The sequence below is a fragment of the Vitis riparia genome, chromosome 14, assembly GCF_004353265.1.
Source record: "Vitis riparia cultivar Riparia Gloire de Montpellier isolate 1030 chromosome 14, EGFV_Vit.rip_1.0, whole genome shotgun sequence".
In the NCBI taxonomy this organism is placed as follows: Eukaryota; Viridiplantae; Streptophyta; class Magnoliopsida; order Vitales; family Vitaceae; genus Vitis; species Vitis riparia.
Genome location: NC_048444.1, coordinates 3,872,134 through 3,891,735, shown reverse-complemented (window position 1 = coordinate 3,891,735; position 19,602 = coordinate 3,872,134). Strand labels below are relative to the sequence as shown.

Here is a 19,602-nt window from a genome sequence, read left to right as displayed (position 1 = left end):
GCCGTAGTAGAAACAAGCAGAAATGGATATATAAAAATAATCACACTTTCCCCCCTTCTTTTTCATCTATTTCTACTTATGCCGGCAATAAATTGTATATTCTAAATAATTTATATTTTTTTATTTTTAAACACAATAATAACTTTTAAATAAGATATTAAAATTTTCATTAAAAAAGGTAATGACTTTAAAAATTATTTAAGAAGATTGAAGTATCGGAAAAATGTTTATTATTATGAATTTTTAAGTTTTTAGGTTATATTTTATTAACATGATGAGATAAAATATATATATCTTACGTTATCATATTCCATTATTTCATACGATAGGAAATTATCTTATAGTATGATTTTTCACATGAGCATGATATTTTAAAGAAGTATATTTAATATAATATATTATATTATTTTTATATTTAATTATTGAAATAAATAAATAATAATAATATGAAATATATATTATTTTTTAATATTTAAAATAAAAACAATGTTACATTTTAATATTTTCTATTTAAAAAATAAATAAAAATTTTCTTATATTTAACTATGTTCATTATTAAAATATTTAAATTTTATAAATAAAATTTAAATATATTATGTTATTCAATATAGAAAAATTAGCGTGTATATATATATATATATATATATATATATTACAAATTTTTTTAACCACAAATTTAATTTTATAATAAAAAATTACTTTACAAAATAAAAAATTGATTAAAAATATAAATTTATATATATATAAATGTTCTATGCTATGTTTGGTTGAACATACAAATCTCATCAGCAACAAAACATAAAATATGATTAACATCATCTCTTATTGCAACTCATATTATATTTGATCAACCAAACATAATCTTAAAATGTTATATTTTTTATATGGAAGTTTTTAACCCAAACAAAATTGGAGAACCGGTCAAGGAAAACAAAATGAATTGTTAAAAAGGAGACTTTATTTTTGTATCAATTTTATTTGGCCTCCTCATTTTTTCCAAATTCAACAAACCACAATTGTATCCGAATTGAATTTGCCCACTTGGAAAATAAGAACCACCTGGAATTCCATGGACTAAGACACTGAGGTGAAAATCTCCAAAAAGACAGGGCAAAATAGAAAATCTAGAATTGCATTAATATGCACAAAATGTAGACATGATAAAACTGTAGTGGTCCTGACTCCTGAGCTTGAGGGCACAAGGGTCCAGTCGTGGGTCTTGTTTTAGATTTTTTTTAGGAAATATCGGAGCCTAGTGCTTTTTTTGAAAAGTCCAATCCAAATTATAAACTTAATTTTAATCTGTATGGGAAAATTACGGGCATTCTGTAACATAAGTGGGGTTTGGTGAGCACGTGGGGAGAGGAGAGTGAGGCAGACAACGCCAATAAAAAAGGGATTTATTTTGATATGGGTCATGAAATGAATCCTTAGAGGCTTAAACCAGATTCAAACCACCGTCAGATGACAGAGGGGTTAGGTGGGACTTGGCCACTTGGGCAGCAACGATGGGTGGAGAGGTAGGTCTCAGTCTCACCAACATCGGATTCAAGTGAAGGAGGGTGTGATTGGTATGGAATAACAACCGGATTAATGAGACGTGGCAGGGGGTAGCTGTGATTGATGTTAAAACCCGGGTTTAGGCTCCTCCTTGGTGCGTCTACGGTCTACCTTTCAAATCTTATCAGAGATTTTCTTTTCCAGACTGCTTTTATATCACGTTGCCAAGGTGTCTGTCCTGCAAAAGAAGCACAAAGTTGGCCTTGGTGCTTTATTGGGCAATTGCAATTTGGCTTCCTCTTCTTTCAAGCTTGTTTAAGACTTGGGGTTTAATCCTTTTAGAATTCAAATGGATAGGTGGAACCCAAGAAAAGACATGGGGTTCCTGATCCAGACGTGTTACCATCACACTAGAGCCAAATGCACCCACCCCAACTGCCCAACCCCACACTAGACCTTGATTGTCACCTAATTCCAAATAATGCTCAATAATTGGTACTTTTAAATGCTGGAATCTATCCTCTTTTTTGCAGCAATGACTGCTGGTACAGCATTGCTCCATATTTTTTGGTTTCTTTAGACACTGAAGAATTGTAAATGAAATTATTGGGGGAGTATGTGAGATTATATAAGTAATTTTGAGAAATTATACTTGAACAGTTTGAACCGTGTGCTTTACTTTTGACTTTGGGCTTTGGTAGGTAGACAAATGGGAAATGACATTTTGATGAAAGCAGCAATTAGCCAATTTCAGCAGTCAAGGCCCCAAAGGTGAGGCAAAAGCTTCAACAACCCAAAATTCAAGGTGGGTTTGGACCTGCCTACTGATATAAAAAGGAAGTCATAGGTCAGAAAGGCAAAGACCTCCACTTCAAAAAGGAAACCTTGCTTTTGCAGTTGATGCATTTTCATAGGCAAAAGGTGTTCACAAGCAAAAGGTGTTTAAAAGGTGTGTTTCCACACTCATTTTAAAGAAAACATAAAATATAATACAAGTTTCATACATTCGGGGTCAAACCTACTACCAAAATGGTCAAAGATAATATTTATATGATTAAAAGATGGTACCCGAGTAATAAAAACTAATACATTTGATTGAAAAATACGTAAAATCCTAGATGAAGGTATGAAATTTGGATTTTATAAACTTGAATTCCTATGTTTTGGTTTTTTTTTCTCAAATGAGCTCGAGGAAACACACTTTTCCCTTTAATCAAAGCCTTCCTAAACTGTTTGTAGCCATTATGACTTGACTCATGGTATACACCTGCCTTCAACATAGCATACATTATTAGCAAGTATAAATAGACATATAGCCTTCCCGGAACTGAAAACCATTTAATCCAAAATACAAGGGCCAAAGAATATATAAACCACAAACTATGACAATAGTGAGTATTCTTTATTTACCCACCCAATGTTCTGAAGAGTTGAATTGGTGAGATTAGTTGAGAAAAATGGGAGAATGGAACAAAGGTCAAATGCAAAGTCAAAAAATGACACTGAATTAAAATAAAAGAGGTGTTTAATGTTTTTGGCTTAGTATGAGATGGAGAGAGTAACTGAGGTTTTTACTTCGAAAAATAGGACTATTTTTTCCAACAAAATATTTAAATTTGCATGTTAGTAAACTAGTCCGGAAACTACATCACTATGATGTCCCCATATGGATTGCCAGGATCAAATCAAGAAAATATAGAACCTACTATAGAAGTTCAAAGCAATTTAAGAAAAGAAAGCAACCACACTAACTTCTGATAGATTGATGCATGATACACCTAAATTCACACGAAACAGAAGATGTAGTATAAAATTAACACATGAGGGTTGCCAAAAGCAAAGAGATATAGTTTGACCTCTTGAAGCTTTTAACCTTTACTTAATCATGGATGATTTTGCCCAGTTTGCTATCTACCCCCCTTCATGACAGATTAATATAAAAATTGGACAATTGATGTCACTTGCTGGAGCTTTCCTGCATTCTAATCCAAAAAGGAAACTCAGAATTAGCTTGGTGAATTGAAAGGAAGACAATCAATTCAATTCAATGCGGAGAAAAATATCCAGAGAGGAAAGAGCAACTTACTTGGAAGAATCAGACATCACATTTTCAGCCACTTTGGCTTAACAGGTTTTTTCTGAGCAGGCTTGGGCTCTTGGGCAACAGGGGGAGGAGCCGCTTTTTCAGCTTCAGGTTCAATTGCAGGTCGGACGGGTTCTACCAGCTCAGTGACAAGATGTAACCCTTTCAAAGACATGATTTCTTCTCGAAGGCAGGCACCCGAATTTCCAGCTGCACCATCATTGCCTGAACATGTCAAAAAGTGATCACACTTAATAACATCAGTCATTGTTCTCAAACAGGGAAATCATCAGTGGAATTGGAATCCACCCAACAGAGAGACCGTGTCATCAACAAACTGAAACAGGGGGAAGAAAGCAAAAGGAAAACCACTAAATTTCATTTCTATGAAGCACATAATATATTAGGTCAATTGCTGTTTAGACCCTCTAGGAATCATTTTCTTCCTCACATTGTGTCAATCAGGTACAAATGGAACTTATTTTAGTCAGTCCATGTGTTTTGCACCTTTTTCTTTGATTAAAGTTATGAAATATGCTTGGCTTTTGTATGCAGCAATTTTAACTATAATGCAGCAAAGTCAGAGTGCTTCATCAGTCTTGCTTCTGTTGCGAAGGTAAAAATTATCTTAAAGTTGGCAATAGATCAGGAAAACTATTTTATATAGTGAGGGTGGCTTCCCAAGTGGTCTCTTTTCTGTTGGTGAGAGAGGGAGGGGGTTCATCCCCTTTGTTAAACAAAAGGCAAATTAGGTCCTGAGTTCATCAGAACTAAGATAACCCCAATGTAATGCCTGCCAAATGCCACAAGAAAAGGGAAGTGCATTTCAAACACAGGGCAACTTTATCACATCCCTAAAAACAAAATAAACAGATAAGCCATCCTTCAAATGTTATTGTTCCAGTAAGCTACCTAGACAAGACAAGCATGCAATGGTACCAGCCTTGTGAAATTTCTCATGGATGTCAAAACTGAAGAGTGGCACAACTAGAAATTGAGGGTTGGTTTACAGCTCAAGTTCAGTTGTATGGTTTTTTAGCTTTGCAATAAACATTTATATTTATGTCAAGATCAGAGTCAAGCACAGAGCTAACATACCAAAAAAATTGTGCTAATTTGAAAACAAAATCTTAATGAACCAAAAGTTTCAGGAACAAATTTTGATAAAAAAAAAGTCAAGGCTAATTGCTGTCAAGGTCACATTCAGTGACAATGTTAGACTGACCATGGAAGGTCTCAGATTGCATCTGGTGTTACAGAGGTCACATATCCATGGCTTGTGAAGCAAGATTAGATGGGTTTCTATGTTATCCCCAGAAAATAAATAAATAAATAAAAGAAAAGAAAGAAATAATCACACACAACTTGCAAATTATGCATGAAGATTCAGCTTACAAGAGCTCAATTGAATGCTAATAGGAAACCAACATGTACTAACCCTTTGGTTGATCATATGAAAAATAGATGATTGCACCAGGAACAAACCCAGCAGAGTAAAAATCCTGTGACATATCTTTTATTTGCTTCTTAGGGGGAGCAGTATCTGAAATACAACCAAATCCAAATGTTAAGCTTCACTACTTTAGCTTAACCAATCTAAAATAACATATTGAAATTTGGATCTCAGATAAATAAATTGAAGCTTTTAATCATACATAGAAACAATAAATATTTTGGTTTGAAAAATTCCTACATATGTAGAATGGTAGTTCTGGTTGAGCAATCACTTTCATAAGGAGATCAACCAAGCTCTGAAGTGTCTCCGATGGATGAAATGTGGCCTCTAAAGTGTGATTATCAGGGAATCTCACCCGAATGACAGCCTGCAAAAGAAGCAGATAATTTTAATATGAAAACCTGAACCCTCATTAAAATTTTATCAATTTAACCAGTGAAAAGAGATCATTAACAAAGGAAGGTCCAGTCGGCACTTTTGTTATTCTCGACTTGCGAGCAGCCTCTTCTGCTTCTCGGATTTTTCGTGTCTTCAAGAATTTATCTGCTTGCATTTCCATTTGATGGCATTAAAGAAGTTAACATCATAATAGAATGGGAATGAGTGTGTATGCATATGTAATACAAAAATATGCATATGTATGTAATCATATATATATTCATTCTGGACCTCTATTATGCATGTGTGTGTGAGTGTGCGCGCGTGTGTGTATTGATACAGGGGCTCTATTATATGTCAACCATTATATCAATTTTTTTGCACAAAAGTTAGAAATACATAAAAGGCAGAGACTAGTCTAGTCTCTTAGTGAGAGACAAGATTATGTCTCCCACTCCTTGCTGATATTCCTATCAATGCCATAGGATTGGGGACCCACACAAAATCGGTCCTAAATGTGAATCTTCAAGCCAAATATCTAACAAATTCAGTACATATGCAAGACCACAATGGGGTAATATTTGCCTATATAATAGTTTGGTTGAAATATCCACTTCTTTCCACAACCTGCAAAGATGTGTCATGAATATAATGCAACCCAAAGCACAACCTATTGCATTTCCTTTCCCTTGATATGACTAAAATAATCAATAAATAAGGTCATCGTCAATTTACCTTCCTTTTTGGTGGCCAAAATTCGATAATAATCTTCTGCAGTGAACTCATAGAAGTCATCTGTCTCCTCTGCCAAAGACAATTAAAAAATTTAAAATTTCCTAAATACATCCCTAAAACCGAAAGTACTTCAAAGTTGATATATAAGTCCTAGTGTGTGTTTCCCAGGCAGGGTTGTAAAGGTTCAAATCTTTCATACCACTATTGGATGCTTCATCTGGTGTTTGAGAAGTTGTTGATGTTTCAAATACATGGATTTCACGGCCAAACTTTTGTTTCACAGCTTCAAGAGCAGCCTGAAATTACATATGAAAAATCAACTAAATAGCAGCCCAATGTACACCAACAACACAACAGTTAGCTTAAATTACTGCATAACAACAAATTCACCTTGTCCAGTGGTTTTGAAAAAAAAAAAAACTCATTTTGAAAAAAAAATATATATAGCAACAATTAATAGACATTTGTAGTGAACTTGATTAGATGGAGAGTTTAATAAAAATTATTAGAACTAGGAAGAGTGCAAATCAAATGATATAATTTAAATCTGAATATATTCTTGACTAGGGATGATCCTAATGACTTGAGTACATCAAAATCCAATAGAAAGAAAACTTAGCGACATTTAGATCCCATTTGGTAGTGATTCTAGGAAGCGCTTTTAATATTTTTAATACTTATAAAAATTTATCATTCAAGTGTTAAAAATGCTAAAAACTCTTTCTAGAATCACTCTCAAACGCACTCTTAAAGTCCAATTGATGGTGCATTTAGAAAACACGTCTAACATAAAAAGTGTTTTTAAAGAAAAATCAAGTTTAGCAATATTTAGAAAACACTTTTAAAAAGTTGAAAAATCACTTATAGTGCTTATCAGAGAGGCAATTGATAGGTAATTCTCCCCAAAAACATTTCTAGACAAAGCACTTCCATTAAAAGCACTTTGGATAGAAACCTACCAAAAGCACTCTTATTTTTCTTGGATGCCTCATTGGAATCCTAGTTGGTGCAAAAGTAGAACCTAACAGGCAGCCCAGGATTTGGACTCCCTAACTACTTATATACTCTTGCCCTTTCAGTTTTACCCATATCTTGATAGGAGTCATTAACATCGAATAGATAGCACCCAAGTTTTGGATTTGTGATTCTAAAAGCACGATGCTAGAAAGGGCATCAGTTGTCGAAAATTGCAAGAGAAACAGGACAAAATTACCTTATCCAATTCATACTTGGGTCCTAAGCCTCACACATGTTATGGTTAATAAGTTAGTTTAGATTGCAAGAGAATCAACCCAGATCAGCCTACCCAAATGCTAATTTGAAAGGGCTTCATTGAATAAACGGATCTAACAGCCACCTCAAAACCCTCCTCATATAGGTTTTCATGAGAGAACGCTGAAGCCAATCAGTCAGGAATCATGTCAATTAGTTTACATAATTTCCCATGAAATTCACATAAAATTAGCACTGTATCCCAAGTCCAATCAAACCCACAAAAACGAGATTGAAAAAAAAATAAAAATCGTTCTTTAACGTCTTCCAAGCCCAGGAAACAAAAGCAAACCCCAATTAAACCATAAGAAAAGGGACACATAAACCCCACCCGACGCCAAGAATCCAACACTAATCGCTATTTCCACCACGGACAGAGCACATTACAGAAACCCCGATCGAGCCCATCCCCAATAACAGGAAACCCACCAAAAATTGAACCAGAAAAATCCATTGAGATCAAGAAATAAACACACAAGGAGTTGAAACGGACAAGACCTTGGCAGCAACTTCATCCATCGGATCAATGGTAGTGAGCCTCCTTCTCTTCCAATGTGGTGAAGAATCAAAGATCATTGGGGAATAAAGGAAACCCAACAGTCTTGCATAGAGCCGTGGCAGCTTGTATTCAACTTCATATATATCTTTTGGGTTGGCCTCCCAACTCCTCTACAGTATCGTTTCTTTTCTTTTTCTTTCCCATGAGTCGGCGCTCGCACGTGGTGATTGCACGCGTGTACGCGTCTCATCCGAATACCGGATTCGTTTCGGCCCAAATTTAAGTTTGGGCTGAATAGTCAAGCCCATAATCAGCCCACAAAAGATATCCATTGAAGATGAAACCCTATATGGACTACCTATGGTTTAGATGTTGGTCAATCCAATGCAAAATATTTTATACTTTTGATTCTCTAATTTTCATCCCAGGGTTATTAATGTTTTTATATTTTATATTTTATTCATTAAATTATTAAGAACAAATTCAGACTTTTCATATAATTTTTCTTTAAAAATTTTTTTTCAAATCTTCAATAATTAAAATTAAAATGATATATGTCATAAAAACATTATCAAGATGAACTATTTTTTGAGAGAATTAGACATCGAATCTCTATAACAATATTTTAAAATAAGTTTTTTAAGATTATGTTTGATTTCCAAAAAAATAATATAAAAGAAAGAATAAAGATGAAAAGTACAAGAAAAAAGGTAAAATAAAATAAAATATAAATTTTAAGTTAATAAATTATTTTTATATATTTCTTTTAATTAATTTAATTTATTTAAATTTCTTATATAAAAATAATTAATTTAAAAATACTAAAATTTTAATTAATTTTAATTATATCTGTTTTTTTTTTTTAAATAAAACCAAACACGATAAAACCATGTCCTCGGGCATATTCTTTTCACCAAAATGAAATTTAGGAGAGAACTTTCTATTAGAGTATTCTTTCGGCTTTTGTCAAATAGAGTAAAAGTAAAATAAAAAATAAATAAAAATAACTTTGTTTTTTTATTGATCCGATCAAGTCAGCCCCACTTAGGTATCCAAACCCAACTCCATCAATCACCCACTTACGCATCGGTTCGGTAGTTTACTATTTCAAATGATGATTATTCTTTAAATTGAAGACCGATGGTTAGCCCAGTGGGACCTTCTGTCAAATCAACCATGCCCAGTAGTAATCTGTCAGCTGGTTAACCATACACTAAACCATGCTCAGTAGTTTTCAAAATATTAAGGGTTGGGGGTTGAATGCAGATTAAAGCAACAGTATTCTCCACGTGTTTGAACTTTGAACCTGCCCTTTATAAATTCCAAATTCCCCCACCTCACCAAACATCCTGCTTTGTCATAATCCATTTTTCCTATTTTTGTAGCTTGTTTGTATACTTGTCTGATTTAGAAATGCTGTGGCGCCCAAGCAAAGCTAAGTATTTCAATTTTCAACCATCATCTTTTGTCCATGGCCCTTACCCCTTCGACTCGGATATATACTTTCAAAACAAGGGAAAAAGACACATCTCATAAGGATTGTTTAATATGAAGCGGGTTTTTTTTCTAATTTTTATTTTTATAAATACTAATTTTAAGTGATTTTTTAATTGTATATTTTTTTAATATTAAATATGTTTGACAATTCTATTTATGTCACATATTTTTTGCTTATTTATTCCAATAGTTGAATTTATTATAATTTACATTTCCAAACATATTGAGGAAACTTTCTAAAATTTCACCTCTTTTACTTTTAATTGTACCAATAATATCTTATAAAACTTCTCGACACTTAAAAATAGAGTATCCTACTTTCACGCAATTCATTGGGTTCAACCAGCTTTTATCTCTTAGTTCATAATTTGTAATATTTTTTCAAGCCTTAATGTTAAACATGGAATTGTTGATAAAATATTTGATAATTAGCTGTTTTAATCCTACCATTTGAGAAATAATTTTTTGTGGTCTAAATCTAACTTTATTTGTAAAAATATGAAGCATACCCATTACTTGATGGTTTGCTTTGTAATGATGAAAATGTTATGAATGTGCCAAGTCCCCAAATGTAAGGATCACGAATTTTAATACGGGGCATCATAAAATTTATCTTTTAAGGAATAATGGTATTGAAAACGAGGTCAAACCATGTAATCTACATACAATTAATTTTTTGAATAAAATAAATGAGCAAATAAATAAAAAGTATCAAAATTGGTGTTGATAAGGATCTTTCTACTTGTTAACAATACAATAATGGTATGTGATATCTTTGATAGATACATGAACAAGTAAAGATAAAAATGAATTGTATGGAGAAAACTTTTTTGAAGTCGACTTGGTAGTTAAGGGGATAATTGATACACACTAGTGACATTGCGCCTGCGAAGCAAGGTAGCATTCTCCGTAATGAGAATCGCCAATCCAACGTTCCAAAATACGTTCCTAAATAGCCGGCAATAGCATGTTATGTTGCACCCCTGCGCACGTTAGCACCACCCTCTCTATCCATTTCAAAATCTTTCACTTGCCTTAAGACGTGACTCTATCCCTCCCTGGCCCCACAAAAATTTAAAACCACCCCCTGTATTTCTCTGAAGTCCAAAATTCCCCCCAGATTCCGTACCTCATCCACAATTAACACATTCCAAAGGACCTGCATTTAAAAAATGAATTTCACCAAAATGAAATACTTTTTTTAAAAAAGGAAAAAACCACCGAAACTCAGAGGAGGAAAGAGTAGAAATCTAGGGACAGGGGAGCGACAGAGTGATGACGATGGATAGAGAGAAGGAGAGAGAGATCGAGCTTGAGAGTGCAATGTACACCAACTGTTTGTTGTTAGGGCTCGATCCGGCGATCATCGGAATCGGTGCCAACTCAGGTACTCCTAGAGTCGGCCTTTTCCGGCACTCTAACCCTAAATTGGGCGAACAGCTTCTCTACTTCATCTTGTCTTCGCTCCGAGGCCCTATCCAATCCGCTAAAGTACGCTTCCTCAATTTCCATTCTAAGCATTTCCTTTCGATCCGTTTCTTTCTTTCTTCCTTTTTTTTTTGCTTTATTATTTTATTTTACTTTTTATTTTCCCCTTTTCCCTAACTCGTAGAGATCTTTCAGGACTTCGACAAGGTTTGGCCGATTTTCGATTCGGCGCAATCGCGTGATTTTCGTAAGGTAATTTTTGTGTTCGTGATTCACGTTTGTGTTTCTGTTTAAGTTTGCGTTCAAGTTGTTGATTGGTGCGATTTGTGTGGCAGGTTGTCCAAGGGATAATCAGCGAACTCGAATCGCAAGGGGCGCTTCCGAGGAGCAATTCGAGGGTTTCTTCCTTGGCTACGTGTTGTGGACCGAGGTTGGTTGGTTTTCTGTACTTTTTTCATTCTAATTTATCTTTGTAGATGTGCGTGTAAGGCCCTAAGTTGTTTAGCTTTGAAATGAATTTTTCTTTTTCGTCAATTTACAGAATGGAAAGGAAATGAAATGAAATTTTGAATCATGTGGCTCTCTCCCTGTTCAGTTTGGCTTGAACCTTGGAAAAATTCAAATTTGATTTAACCCCATGTGGTCAATTCTTGTTGTATGGTCTGCATTGTGGATAATTGGTACAAAGTATAAGGCATTTGAGATGTGGGGGAAAAGAGTGGCCCCTATAAGTTTTCCCATTGTGAAAATTTAGGATGTTTTCATCCTAGCAGTAATGCAAGAACTCAATGTTTGTCATTGCACTTGCAATCTCATGTAGTGCAGCATAGGTGCCCACTTGCATTTTTAATGTCTGATATACTTGAAAGGGATAATAGGTTTCATGCTTTATTGCAGGTTTGTTGAACTTCTCTGGCAACTTTCTTTGCATGCTTTGCGAGAGGTTCATAGACGAAGTTTTGCAGCTGATGTAGCTTCCAACCCATTGCCTGCTTCTCTGACAGATGTAGCATTTTCACATGCAGCCACACTGCTTCCTGTAACAAAGGTGAGACCGATTTTCACATGCAGCAGTATGATAAGGATATAGATGCAGATGCTATTGTTAGTCACATATATGAGGTCTGAAACTGTGATCTTAAAAGGAACTGTTCGTCACAGTCATGTGGTTGGTGTTTGACATGGATATGTTGTATCTCACAGGGACACATAGGTAAATGGGAGAAAAAAAAATAAAACTAGGAGTGCTCTTCCTCTAGCTTCTCACTGTTCATAGCTAATTTTAAAGTTTATATATTTATTTTTTATTTAATTTTTTGATGGGCAAATAAAATGAGTATATCATAAAATTGCAAAAGGGATGGTGCATCAAAGTATGTAGGTCGTATACAATGGCTGCCATCAAGCATGGCCAGAAGCAAGGGAACCTCTCCCTCCCTTTATGAGACCCCGGCTAATCTACAAGGTCAATTAAAGACATTGAACCTTCATCTATTTACAACTTAACTGTTTATTTATTTATTTTGCATGTTTTGCTATTGATTTTTCTTTAATTTTGATTTACATGCATGCCTGTACCAATGATCTAGAATTTGAATATGATAGTTTCAATTTCATATCTATGCTGTGTGCTAGCAATGAAAGATACAATTTGAAATGACAATTTGGTGCTCCCCTTCTACATTTTTAATTTTACCATTTACTGCCCTAGTGATTGGAATCTATTAAAGAAAATAGTTTGTATGGTTTTTTTTTTAATTTTCTTTTCGTATGAATAGTTTTCTTTATCTTCCTTTTCAATATCAGTTTTCAGATCTGTTTTACTCGACCTTTGATAGTTCTTACACGACATTTTGAACAGGCTAGAATAGCACTGGAACGAAGGAGGTTCCTGAAAAATGCAGATACAGCTGTCCACAGACAGGCCATGTGGTCAAATTTGGCTCATGAAATGACAGCAGAGTTTCGTGGTCTCTGTGCTGAAGATGTAAAGGATAAGTCATAAATATTCCTGTGATGGGCTGTGTTTCATAGATACAAGCTTTGTGCATGGATTTCTAATATTTTGTCTTTTTTGGTCTTTTCCCCTCTCTTTGGAACTTCTTTATCTCAGGCCTATTTGCAGCAAGAGCTGGAAAAATTACAAGACTTGAGAAACAAAGTGAAGTTGGAAGGGGAACTATGGGATGACCTTGTGTCTACAAGCTCAAGTCAGAATTCTCATTTAGTTTCAAAGGCTACTTGCTTGTGGGAGTCGTTGCTAGCTCGTAAAAGTAAGTACAAAATATCCAGCTTCCTCTTAACAAACTTCTATGACAAACCATCATACTTGAAATGTGCTTCCAAATTTTGTGCTACCTCCTGTTAATTTACTCTGTTTACTCCCTCTACATACAGGTCAACATGAAGTTCTTGCATCAGGCCCTATTGAGGACTTGATAGCTCACCGGGAGCATAGGTAATTGCTTGTTCCATATCATTTTGGATTCTCTAAATGACATTTATCCACTTTTGTGCTCATGCATTATCTTCCTATTCAGGTATCGCATTTCTGGGTCATCTTTGCTTGCAGCTATGGATCAAAGTTCTCAGATTCCTTATACAGATGTATTAACCGTCCAACCGGGTGATCTAGCTTCAGGTCATTTGGATGACAAAGAACAGACTGATGGATCTTATGTCAATGTAAATAGGGACAAACAGAAGAACAGTTTAGATTCATCTCAGTCACAAGTAAATGATGACACACTTCGTGTGGATGATAGAAGTGGAAGAGTCCACCCAACTGTTGATATAGCTGAAATTATCAGGCGCTGGACTCATGCTTTACAACGTATTCATAAACAGTCACTTCATCTGGTAATGCTATTTCTTCTCTGGTATTAAGCTCCTTTTTTTATTTTTATTTTTACTACAAATGGTTATTTAAATCATTTATATCCGTGAAAACTTTTATCTTGTGGTGTGCTATACTTGATCATTTCACATGTAAATAAGTTGCTATATGATAGTGAATTAAGAAACTCCATCACTTTCATTCAATTTTTACACCTTCGTTCTTCTCAAAATTTCTGGAGTACGATGTATTGGAATTTGACTGTTGTTTCTGGAGCAGAAATGTGCTAACTTGAAATGATTGCATTATAATAGGCAAAATCTAATGATGGAGAGGGTCCAGAGCTTCTAAGAGGCTCACGTGATGGTGGTACAAGTGATCATGCTGAGTCTTTAGCGGCAACTCTTTCTGAACATCAGCAACACTTAGCTAGCTTTCAGGTAAATATAATTGTCTTTGTACATTATGCATGGAAGTTCCACTTGAGATGGTAGTCTCTCAATTTGATCCCAAATTTGATCCTTGGATAAATAAGTGTTTAATGATTATTATCATAGTTGTTTAAAACTTATGATACACATTACAATGTACATTTTTTAAGGAAATCAGCCTGTGTCTTCAAGCTTATCTTACAATATATATATGATACATGATATGATACGTGATGTAATGAGACAACAATACAAACATCTTCAATTATTTTCCATGGTTTTTAAGAAAAATCAAATTATTTTTTTTTTTGTTAAAGAATTCATTATATTAATTGATTAAAATGCACTAAAAGTGAATACATTTTTTTACTTATTATGTCGCTTTTATTTTTTTTTTTAAATTTCTTTTTTGGTGGGAAAGGAATGATGAAAAAATTGAAAAGTTTGGAATTTTGAAGATAACACAAAGACATATATATATATATATATATATTTCAATCAATCAACAACACAATAAGTCCATATACCTAGTTAGAATTTGGAATGAAAAATTGAAGAAGTTTATTTTTGTGGATTATGTGATGAATATGTATATTAAAATTATATTTTGTTAATTTGGACTTATCAAAACTCTAATATTCAATGTTTTCATATGATATGATATAGTTTAACTCTTTATATCCTACTATCTTTCATAAAAGTAGTTATGTATTACTCTGTACTTCATACTTTCTATAGATATGTACGCATATACACATTTTTTCTATTTTTTTTTCAATATATGTAAAAAAACTTATGATATATGATACATGATACATTTCACAAGTTAACAACTATGATGATTAGTGACACTTCTCAACTTTCAGTGTTGGGGAGGATGTAAAATACCTGGTGTTTTCTGGAAGTTGCATATTCTAGGTTGTAGTGGTGCATTTACCTCTAGCTATCCTCAATATTGAAATTGTCATGACCTGTAACCAAAAAAGAAAATGAGAGAGAGAGAGAGAGAGAGAAAGAGAGAGGAAAATTTGAAGTAGCCATGATCCAGCATTTAACGTGAAAGGATAAATATCTCTAAGGGTGTTGTGGTTCTTATCTTGTAAAAATAAACAGAAAGCATTATGCATAATGCATTCTGAAGTGGTGTTATAAATTGGATCGTTTTCCCCCCTTTTCTTCTCTTGAAGAGTCGGGCAGGGTAGGAATTAATGGCTGAGACTTTGAACTCCCATGTTTGGTTGTGGTAGATTCTATCAATTTTGTTTGCTTGGGAGTAAGATGCCTATCTCTTTTGCATTTACAAAGAACTTGAATATGCTTTGAGGGCAGATATTACTAAGCACATGGTTCAAGAAAAGAGACCTGTGCTATGGAGCAGTGAGCAGGACATTAGGAATAGAAACTAATGAGTTTAAGAAGAAAAAGAAAGGAAAGACGAATGAGTAGAAAGGTTTAGTTTGTTCTAACTAGACTTCTATATACCTTCTCATCTATTTATAGTATTTACCAAGATTGCAACAATTCTCCTTATAACTATTAAATAAAATAACTCTTTAACATCATAAGATAAAATAAATTCGAGCATAGGAAATCTTTAGCTAAACACTAAAGACTCTTATGAACATGAATTTTTTAAGGCTTACCATGTTGTAATATTTAGCAAAGAGTCAATTGTATCCAAAGAACTAAAGAGATGTGCTTAGTTCTTGCCTTTTATATTTACCACTCACCTCAATTGATATTACGTTTCTAGTTTGTAGGTACAATGCTTTTTCTGGCACTTTTAGATGATGTTAAATCGGCGCATTGGCATAGTTATCGGTTGCAAATTTGAAGTTGTTTCTCACATGAATGGTTGATGTGTAGGTGCTAATTAACCAACTTAAGGAAGTCGCTCCATCAATACAAAAATCGATATCAGAATGTTCAGAAAAAGTGAACGGTATTTCCTCCAATCTTCCTCCAATGGCCAAACATCATGGTAGATCAACATCACCTATCCATGCTCAGAGCAGTGGAAGGACAGTGGTAATTTTTTTGTGAGGAAAAAAAATTGATATTCTTGTTTCGACATGTTCAACCCTGGATAATTGGTAAGACTAATAGTTTTTTTTTTTGTTTTTTTTTATTTTTTATACAGGAGAGTAGCACTGATGAGGTTGCCGATGTGACTTCAAAATTGTCTACCATTCATCTTGAGAAGGTTTCAGCTAGTCCTCCTGCGTTAAAACTTCCACAGTTGTTTAGTTTGACACCAAATTCTTCTGGAAAAAGTGGAAATATGAACAAACGTCAAGTTGTGGCTCCTCAATCCAATCAAGTAGAGAATTTGTCTGACAGGAAGTCTCTGGATCAACCTCTGTCAAACAATCACTTGAATGATCCACCACAAGGTTTGCCTCGTTCTACTGTACTTCCTAGTCCCTACATTGTATCCTTCCCCATATATAGGCTTAGTGCCCTACCTAATGAATATTCATCTTCCAGTTAAATAGACTGGTCTTTAATTTGTTTAATAATAAGATTTTAATTCTAAATTTCATGTCCCAGCAGACAGTGACATTTCTTATGTCCAGAACCTAAAGAGATCTGTCAGAGAAGCAGCTCTGTCTATGCAAACCTGCAATGTGGAATCATCACGAGATAGTCACTCTGATGATAGCTCCGAACACTTCTTTGTTCCTCTTTCTGGGACAGGGTTCTCTCGACTGGGCCCAGAAAACAAAGCTGTTTCAGTAAGAAATAAACATTTGTTTGTACCTCAAGCAGATGCTTCCTTGCTTGAGAATCATGTACCTGAGGATCTTGTTGGGAGAAAGTTTGCTGAATTACCAAATATGTTGAATGATCTGGATTCTCTTCATGAGTATGATCATGTAAATGGGTTTCTCTCCGCTGCTAGTCCAATTTATGCAGCCACTGATGCACAAAGGCCCTTTTATGACATTGAGGAAACTCAGGATATCTTCTCACCTCCTTTGCTGATGGACTCATCACTGTTAGCAGATTCTTATGAAGACTTACTCGGTATGTTCTGGCCCAAACTATTCTGATGTTTTAGGCATCCGTATGTTTAGTTTCTTATCAATGTGTTATGTCTCTTTTTGATGCTTTTCTTCTCAGTGCAAAATATGTGATACTTGGGACTTCTTTGATGCTTCATTTCTTTGAAAACAATGTCAAGTGCCATTGTAGTGTAGAATGAGACTGTCAGAGCTTCCAACCAAAATATGGATTCTAAAGTACTAGCTGAACATGTGTCATGTTAGGATCATTGAGTGCTTTTCTCAAGCACTTGTCTATACCCAAAGTAATTATTTTCAGAAGATTTTGAAATTTCTGATATGAGGATTTCCTCCAGTTTTCTTAAATAGTTTTATATTATTGTAGATTCAAGGCAGAATTCAGATGCTCTAAACTCATTGTAGTTCCCTTTTTTTTACGTCTCTTTCTCTTTGTTGGATAGATTAAACAAAGTCATCATATGATTGACCATTGAGACCTTATCGGGGACCATATATTTCTCGTGGGTCCTCATCCCTGCTTCCAAGTGGTTGATAGAAAATGAGGTGTTCATGGGGATCTAAATACTTAAAAGTTTTTGGTCTTTCTTTCCTCCTCTATGTGCTGCAAGTAAACAAGTGGAGGAATTTTTATCGGTTGTTTTAGAGTTGATCATATACTGTTGCTGTTGTCTAATAGATGCAGCGTCTACAAATAGCTACTTTAATTGTAAATTCTAAAATTGTTCTTTAGTGCACTTTTCCCCATTCGTGTTTTCATCTTGAAAATTCATTTGGTTCTCTTGCAGCACCATTGTCTGAAACTGAAACTGCCTTGATGGAGCACTGAAATCTATCTGGACAATCTCCTTCTTGTGTTCTTCAGAAGATGATTGGGTCACTTCAATGGTTTTGTATTCACTCCTCAAGTAAGGCTGGCTTTCGAGCCCAAGCCCCTTTACTAGGTTGGGGTTGGGATTTTCTTCCCTCCTATAATTTTTTGTATGACCTGGTGTGCTTGTATGATTTCTTTCTTCTCTCTACCTGTTTGTATACTTCTGCCTTATATGGCACCTTTGATATTCTGTCCTTCGCTGGGACCTATGAACCGATTGGCTGCGTTACTGTACATACTGGGCAGATGCTCGGAATCAGAAATCATCTCATCAGTCACCACTGCCCAAGCTGGACATTGAAGATCAGAATCCACAGCCCGAGCAGATAATCGCAGCCCGGTCAAAATCCTTCTGAAGACTATGCCCCTGGATGTTACCCAAAGGTGGCTAAAGAGTGACATATATGGCAAGTCTCGCAGGTGCACATTGCTGAGAAACCATGGCCCTCTTTTAAGGATTTTATTTTGGTTCACTGTCAAGATTGATTGTTGACAAACTAATTTTTATGTATTTGATAGATGTATTGCTTGGGATTTGATCATATGCCTGTTGGGGATGGATTAGGAATGAGAAACCATAGAGTGGGCTTTTGGACTACTCTTTATTCATATTTCCATACTGTTGTAACCCTTCCATTTATTTGTTGAACTATATATTGAGGTAATTTCAAGGTTGCTGATTTTAATTTCCATACCTTTCTGAGATGACAGTGGCAGTTGCACCTTTCAACTACTCCTCCTTTTTGTAATTTATTTTCTGAATCATGCCTGTAAAATTGATTGTTGGACAATCGCGTATGTGTGTATGTGTTAGATTCTCATTCCATGAACCTCCACAAAGTCAACTCCAAATATTTGCAAGAAAGTCCATAGAGGTTGCGGGAGGAGTGGAATCTGTGCTGTACAGCTCTGCTTGTCCAATTCGACTGTCTGTTTAGCTTTGGCCCATTGCTCTATTTTTTGGATTTGACCGTTCCCTTGGATTTCATGGAGTCGACTTCAGTCTCCACCCTCCGTTCCATCCTTAATCAATAATCATGAGAGTCATTGGCTCGTCTGTCGTAGTTTTGACTCGTGAATTTCAAATTTATCACGCTTTTTGAGCAGCACAGAGCCCAAAATCACACGGCCCAAAGTACGGTGGGAATTCTTATGAATTATGAAGTTTGGGCCTGGGCTTTCACCTGGCCCGGGCGTGACCGGCCCATGTCCACCGTACACCTAGTTTGACTCTCCTTATCAAAAACAATAACGAAAGAAAGGGACACCATTTTATAATTGGCCGGAGGGAAGATGCAGACCTTTGAAAGTGAGGAGATAATAGGGAATCCCTGGAGTGTTGACATTGTAAAGCGAAATAAAAACACCAATAGCGCCCACTGTGGCCACTGATAGATCTTAGAAGATGATAATGATGATGATCCATCTTATACTGTCATCCATTGGATGAATTTCAAGGTCCAACCCTAGCAAATGCGTCGCAACCAACCTCATAAAACCCTTTTAAGCAATCTATATATGATTAATTAATTAATCATTAATTTCATTATCTGCTTTTATAAGGCTCCCATCCCCATTTTATTATTTCTT

The 19,602-nt window shown here is 35.0% G+C and overlaps 2 protein-coding genes across 3 annotated transcripts; one reads left to right on the top strand and one right to left on the bottom strand.

Annotated features, from left to right (window-relative positions):
* Positions 1-3,214: 3,214 nt before the first annotated feature.
* LOC117929452 (plant UBX domain-containing protein 1) lies at positions 3,215-8,081 on the bottom strand. 2 transcript variants are annotated; one of them, XM_034849728.1, is made up of 8 exons: positions 7,923-8,081; positions 6,352-6,448; positions 6,153-6,221; positions 5,494-5,582; positions 5,277-5,406; positions 5,022-5,126; positions 3,587-3,808; positions 3,215-3,482 (listed from the first exon to the last, which is right to left on the bottom strand). In XM_034849728.1, the coding sequence occupies exons 1-7, from the start codon at positions 7,998-8,000 to the stop codon at positions 3,603-3,605; spliced, it is 774 nt and encodes a 257-aa protein (XP_034705619.1). In that variant the 5' UTR covers positions 8,001-8,081; the 3' UTR covers positions 3,215-3,482; positions 3,587-3,602. The 2 variants fall into 2 exon arrangements, with proteins under 2 accessions (XP_034705619.1, XP_034705620.1); XM_034849729.1 differs by having other exon boundaries at positions 5,515-5,582.
* Positions 8,082-10,650: 2,569 nt separating this feature from the next.
* LOC117930732 (AUGMIN subunit 6) lies at positions 10,651-18,704 on the top strand. Its single transcript, XM_034851398.1, has 13 exons — positions 10,651-10,911; positions 11,044-11,100; positions 11,184-11,278; positions 11,746-11,896; positions 12,710-12,835; positions 12,962-13,121; positions 13,246-13,306; positions 13,389-13,707; positions 13,999-14,124; positions 15,982-16,143; positions 16,256-16,508; positions 16,669-17,142; positions 17,927-18,704. Exons 1-13 carry the CDS (start codon positions 10,696-10,698, stop codon positions 17,965-17,967), a joined length of 2,241 nt encoding a protein of 746 aa, XP_034707289.1. The 5' UTR covers positions 10,651-10,695; the 3' UTR covers positions 17,968-18,704.
* The last annotated feature ends 898 nt before the right edge of the window (positions 18,705-19,602 follow it).

Excerpts from the sequence above, each read along its gene's own strand:
- LOC117929452 (XM_034849728.1), bottom strand. The coding sequence starts at position 8,000 with ATGATCTTTGATTCTTCACCACATTGGAAGAGAAGGAGGCTCACTACC. Across the intron at positions 6,449-7,922 it reads TGGATGAAGTTGCTGCCAAG|GCTGCTCTTGAAGCTGTGAA; the intron begins GTCTTGTCCGTT and ends ATGTAATTTCAG. Across the intron at positions 5,127-5,276 it reads AGAACTACCATTCTACATAT|ATACTGCTCCCCCTAAGAAG; the intron begins GTAGGAATTTTT and ends GTTGTATTTCAG.
- LOC117930732 (XM_034851398.1), top strand. The coding sequence starts at position 10,696 with ATGACGATGGATAGAGAGAAGGAGAGAGAGATCGAGCTTGAGAGTGCA. Across the intron at positions 11,897-12,709 it reads CACTGCTTCCTGTAACAAAG|GCTAGAATAGCACTGGAACG; the intron begins GTGAGACCGATT and ends CATTTTGAACAG. Across the intron at positions 14,125-15,981 it reads AACACTTAGCTAGCTTTCAG|GTGCTAATTAACCAACTTAA; the intron begins GTAAATATAATT and ends GTTGATGTGTAG.